Raw genomic sequence first — 4,497 nt, forward strand, 5'->3', positions numbered from 1 at the left:
CAAAAAAAAAAAACACACAGCCTCCTCAGGGGAGAAGGGATGCTGGTAATATAGAGAAGACTGCACAGAGCTAGGGAAGGTCTGAGTGTTCTGGGGAAAGAGAGGGGTGAGGGGTCAGGTCCAAGCCTGGGATAATAAACCTGAGACAAGGATTCTGATGTTCTGGTGAGGGAGAAAGAGATCTAATGGGGATGGAAGCTTGGCAGTGAAAGAAATGGATGAGGTAGAGGGAGGTGGCCTGAGTTGGGAAGAGATTTAAACAAGCAGTCTATGGACAAGGACATGACATTGGGAGTGGGTGAGCACAGAGAGATTGGAAGGTACGGGGAGGCTGAGGCTGGACATTTGCAGAGCTGACTCTAGGCCTCAGTGGATAAAGAGGGTAGGACTTGGATCAGAAACACAAAGTGTAGAGACTAGGACTCCTAGATGGGGAGAATGTGGCTAGGTGAAGGAACCAGTGGTTGAGGTTAGGTAGGAGTGAGAACAGGGATAGGTTGGAATGAAAGATGCAGAAAGGGCAAACTTTGAGGGAAATGAGCAAAGGAGTTTCTGCCTACATTACTTAGTCTAGAATAGAGTTAAGGATTCTTGAGGCTTGCCATTCTTCTGCTGGTTTCTCATAATGGTATGTCTGCTTTGACATCATTGATATAATGCCATTGTACTGTAGACATAGTGTTCATTGTATTTTCTCACAGGGCAGTATGTGTGGAATGCAAATACCAGCTCTTTGATTTTGCCCTTTTTTGACTTTGCCTTCTTCCTAACTTCAAACTAACAAGGCTTGCTACTCAGATATTTGTGAGATCCGCTGGCAAAAGTGTCCCATCTGTCTTTAATGCTGGTTTCTCATAATTGTTATCCTTTATGTCTGCTATGATATGTTTGATTTGATGCTAGTGTACGGTAGACAGTATTTACTCACATAGCCTGGAATATAATATGTACCTTTTTCCCTTTAATTCTTCCTTTAAAAAAAAAAAAGATTTTTCATGAGTTACAGTTGCATAGAGCAGGGACAGAGCCTAACGTGCAGGTAACTCACCCTCCCTTTCCTGCTTAACTAAAGCTAAAATCTTAGCTGCCAGTGATTCCTGGTCTCTCTGGGTGAATCTGAGATTTTGAAAAAAGCATATGTGTAGATATGCCCAGTTGTGTATATTAGTAGTTCATTAATTTAAATCATACTTTTAACTGTGCCTGCCTCAATTTTTGGCTTATTTTATTTCTGACCTTTGGCACTTACATCAATATGTCTTTATGATGTACTCATATAGAAGGCAGCTGAATTAAAAGTTTCACAGGAAACCTTAATTCTGATATGTCTTAACTTTTGAGCACATGATTTTGTTAATACTGTTCTTCTAATGTATCTTGTTTCCCTCCCCCCATGTAATTATGCTTAAGATTTGTTTTAATCTTGTTTAGAAAGAAGTATTAATGCAGGGATTTACGTTTTAATATGGGTATCGAGATGGCAGTGTATATTGCCAGGAGGGGTAAATGGCTTGCTTTATGTTTTGAAAGGCAAGAACATTTGGAGTTAGCTACCTAATGGATATGTTTGCATATGTTAACTTGTAATTATATCATACATTAATCTTTGATTATTTTTTTCATTTCAGATTTTGATGCATACCAAGGAGATGGTGCAGAAGGTAATGCTGAGCATTTTCATTACACAACAACCCTTAAATAGCACACCTGGTGAAATTTTTTTATTCTAGGAAAATTGTAACCCAAACAGACTTGAAATCACTTCTTAGGATGCCTAGTTTACAAATGTAATCCTTCCTAATGGATTATAGCTTTTTTCTTTTCCTAACACAGATATGATCTAGCCCCTGCTTGAAGTCTGTGTGTGAGTGTTTCAAGCAAATTAGCAACAGTGCTAATTAGAGTTTACTCACAGGCCTGTTACACTTAGTGTTCTAGTGTTTTATTAAGATTTATTTTTTGGCTCCCTTTATATTCTATTACATGGTGATTTTTGACTATTTGGAATTTAGTATGGGTTTAACCATATGTGTTTTAAACAGCACTGACCTCTTCCCTTTCCAGAAGACAAGTTGTCCTTATTCATCATATTGATAGTATCCTACTAGAGTCCTTAGTAAAGTTCAATTTTGGGGGAGGAGTAATAGTGATAATCATCATCTTTTACTTCCCTATTGCCTGGAAATTAGGCACATTCCTAGCTCTTGTAAATTTTCACCTCGGTGGAGTGTCTTGCATTATCAATGCTGAACACAGCTGACCTTGGTTTGTGAGCAAAGAATCAGTCTCTGTTCCATCCCCAATCCATTATGACCAAAGCCTTTGAATTGTTACCAAAATCAGGCTAGGAGGCAGTAGAAGGGGGAAGTGCCAGTGTGCTATTTTGGTGTTTGCTACTCCTGCTAAAGAGGGAGGCCAATATGCTCTGTAAAAGCAGGTGTTTCTGCATTCATCTCCTGATGCTGCTGAGGAGTGGTTCAATCTGGAATGCAAAGTATTTGAATCGCTGTAGCTAGGTATTTATGCAGGAGAAAAATAAAGTCTTGATCAAGGCTTCTGGCCAGTGGAAGGGCTAACAAAAGAGAGAAGAACTGACTCAGTCTAACACATTTCACAACATGTTGCAAGAGTCACCTTCTGGCTTTCCTTTAAAAAAAAAAACAACAAACCTGAAGTGGAGTAGAAAGAATAAGTCACTTGGTGAGTCTGGGAAATGTGAAGGAAGAACAGAGTCCTGTCTGGAGAGCTACTTGGTGTCCTTGTTTAGTAGTCTGAAGAACTACTTGGTATCTATTAGCTCATTAAAATGCCAGATAAGTGCCATTTCTTCTATCTGATGTGGTTAGTTTGCAGAAGTGTTGTGTAATAGCTGTCAGTGGAACTGAGTTATGGTATTCCCTTGCATGGAAATGGGCTAAAAGCACTTTAGTTTATATGTCCCTTATCTGAATGGTCTGAAGATAATCTGGCAGAGTCTGCCAGTGTCAATGGTCCTCCCCTGTGCGCGCGCCCCCCTTCCCAGTCAACGCGCGTGCGCGCCCCCCTTCCCAGTCAACGCAGAATCGCAAATTACAGCAAGGTTTGAATGTATAAGATTAGAATTTTTCATTGATTTTTCTTTTACCCTCCTATTTTTATTTACAGTATGTTTTTACCTGTAAATATAGTTATAAACTGGTAAAATGTAGAACTGAAAAGTCTTCATTGTTTTTCTTGGTGTGTTCCATGCTTTATTTTTTCCCTTTGAATGCAGATATTAATATTTTAAAGATAGGTGCAAGCTTTTAAATAAAATCCTATTTTTCATTATATTTTTAGTACTAAACTGGTAATACATATATGTAAACACTTACTTTCAAAATTGCACTTACTGATGTGCAACAGAATGCATTAGAGTTTTAAAAAGGTTAGGTTGTTTTCTAAGACTGTTTGCTTTAATTAGATGAACCTTGAAGTGATTTATGGAGATACGGATTCCATTATGATAAATACAAATAGCACCAACCTGGAGGAGGTATTCAAGCTGGGAAACAAGGTAGGGAAATGTTGAAGGAAAAACTTGCTTATGGCTTTCATATATGTCTATGTTATAAGAGACGATATCAGGGGGGAAGTGGTCTGAAAGAAACAGACCCACGTGTATAAACCATTTAGTATAGAAATATCTACACAATTGTATATCTGTTGTTTTGTTGTCCCCTGGAGCAGATGGGTAGACATTCATCACAATGTTATTGTGAAGAGAAGTTCTAGTTCAATAAAAAGTACATTTTTGGTAAAGGTTTTTAGTATAGTAAATAGCTTTACTATTCCTGAATTTATCAGGACTCTATTTGAATATTAGATGAACCAAATAAAATTAACACTAAAGCTCAAAAAAAATCTTACCTTACAAACAGCAATGTCAACATAATTCAAATTTTTGTAGTTTATATTTTGACATTAAGCTTACCTAACAAATTCTTGTTGTTTGGCTAATTATTATGCATGGATAATAACTATCAGTTTGTGGGTGCTGTCTGAATGCAAATTATGAATAAAATGTTAATTTACAGTACATAAGAAGAAGGAAGTGCAGTGGTGGCACCTTTTATAGACTAACTTGTTCAGAGAGACATGAGCTTTTGTAGACTACCTACTTCATCATATGCCATGAATAGACTCGCAGACAGCAGTGGTACTAAATATAAATGATGAAGGTTATTTAAATACACAGAAGGCAGGGTAGAGTTGCACCTTATAGATGAGCTGAATTGGATAAGCATAAGCTTTCATAAGCAACTGCTCATGAAGTGGGATGAAATGGAGCAGGCATTGCTGAGAGAGTTTATGGTGGGGTAAGGAGAGCAAAGGGTATAAATAAAACAGTTGTTTCTGTTTAGGGACATTGGGTTTATAAAAGGTAGCCCAAGTAATGGGATAAGAATCCAGTATTTGCTGAGACCATACTTAACATAAATTCATAGATTAAGGGTCGGAAGGGACCTAGTAGATCTT

The 4,497-nt window shown here is 37.8% G+C and overlaps 1 protein-coding gene across 2 annotated transcripts in view; it reads left to right on the forward strand.

Moving 5' to 3' along the window:
• POLA1 (DNA polymerase alpha 1, catalytic subunit) overlaps window positions 1-4,497 on the forward strand; it is a 367,464-nt gene that overhangs the window by 133,020 nt on the left and 229,947 nt on the right. For both annotated transcript variants that reach the window (XM_019524513.1, XM_019524511.1), the window contains exons 27-28: window positions 1,629-1,661; window positions 3,443-3,535. In XM_019524513.1, the coding sequence (XP_019380058.1) occupies window positions 1,629-1,661; window positions 3,443-3,535 (126 nt within the window). The remainder of the gene's footprint in view (window positions 1-1,628; window positions 1,662-3,442; window positions 3,536-4,497) is intronic.

This window comes from Gavialis gangeticus, unplaced genomic scaffold (genome assembly GCF_001723915.1).
Source record: "Gavialis gangeticus isolate Ggan-Ray unplaced genomic scaffold, GavGan_comp1, whole genome shotgun sequence".
Taxonomy (NCBI): Eukaryota; Metazoa; Chordata; order Crocodylia; family Gavialidae; genus Gavialis; species Gavialis gangeticus.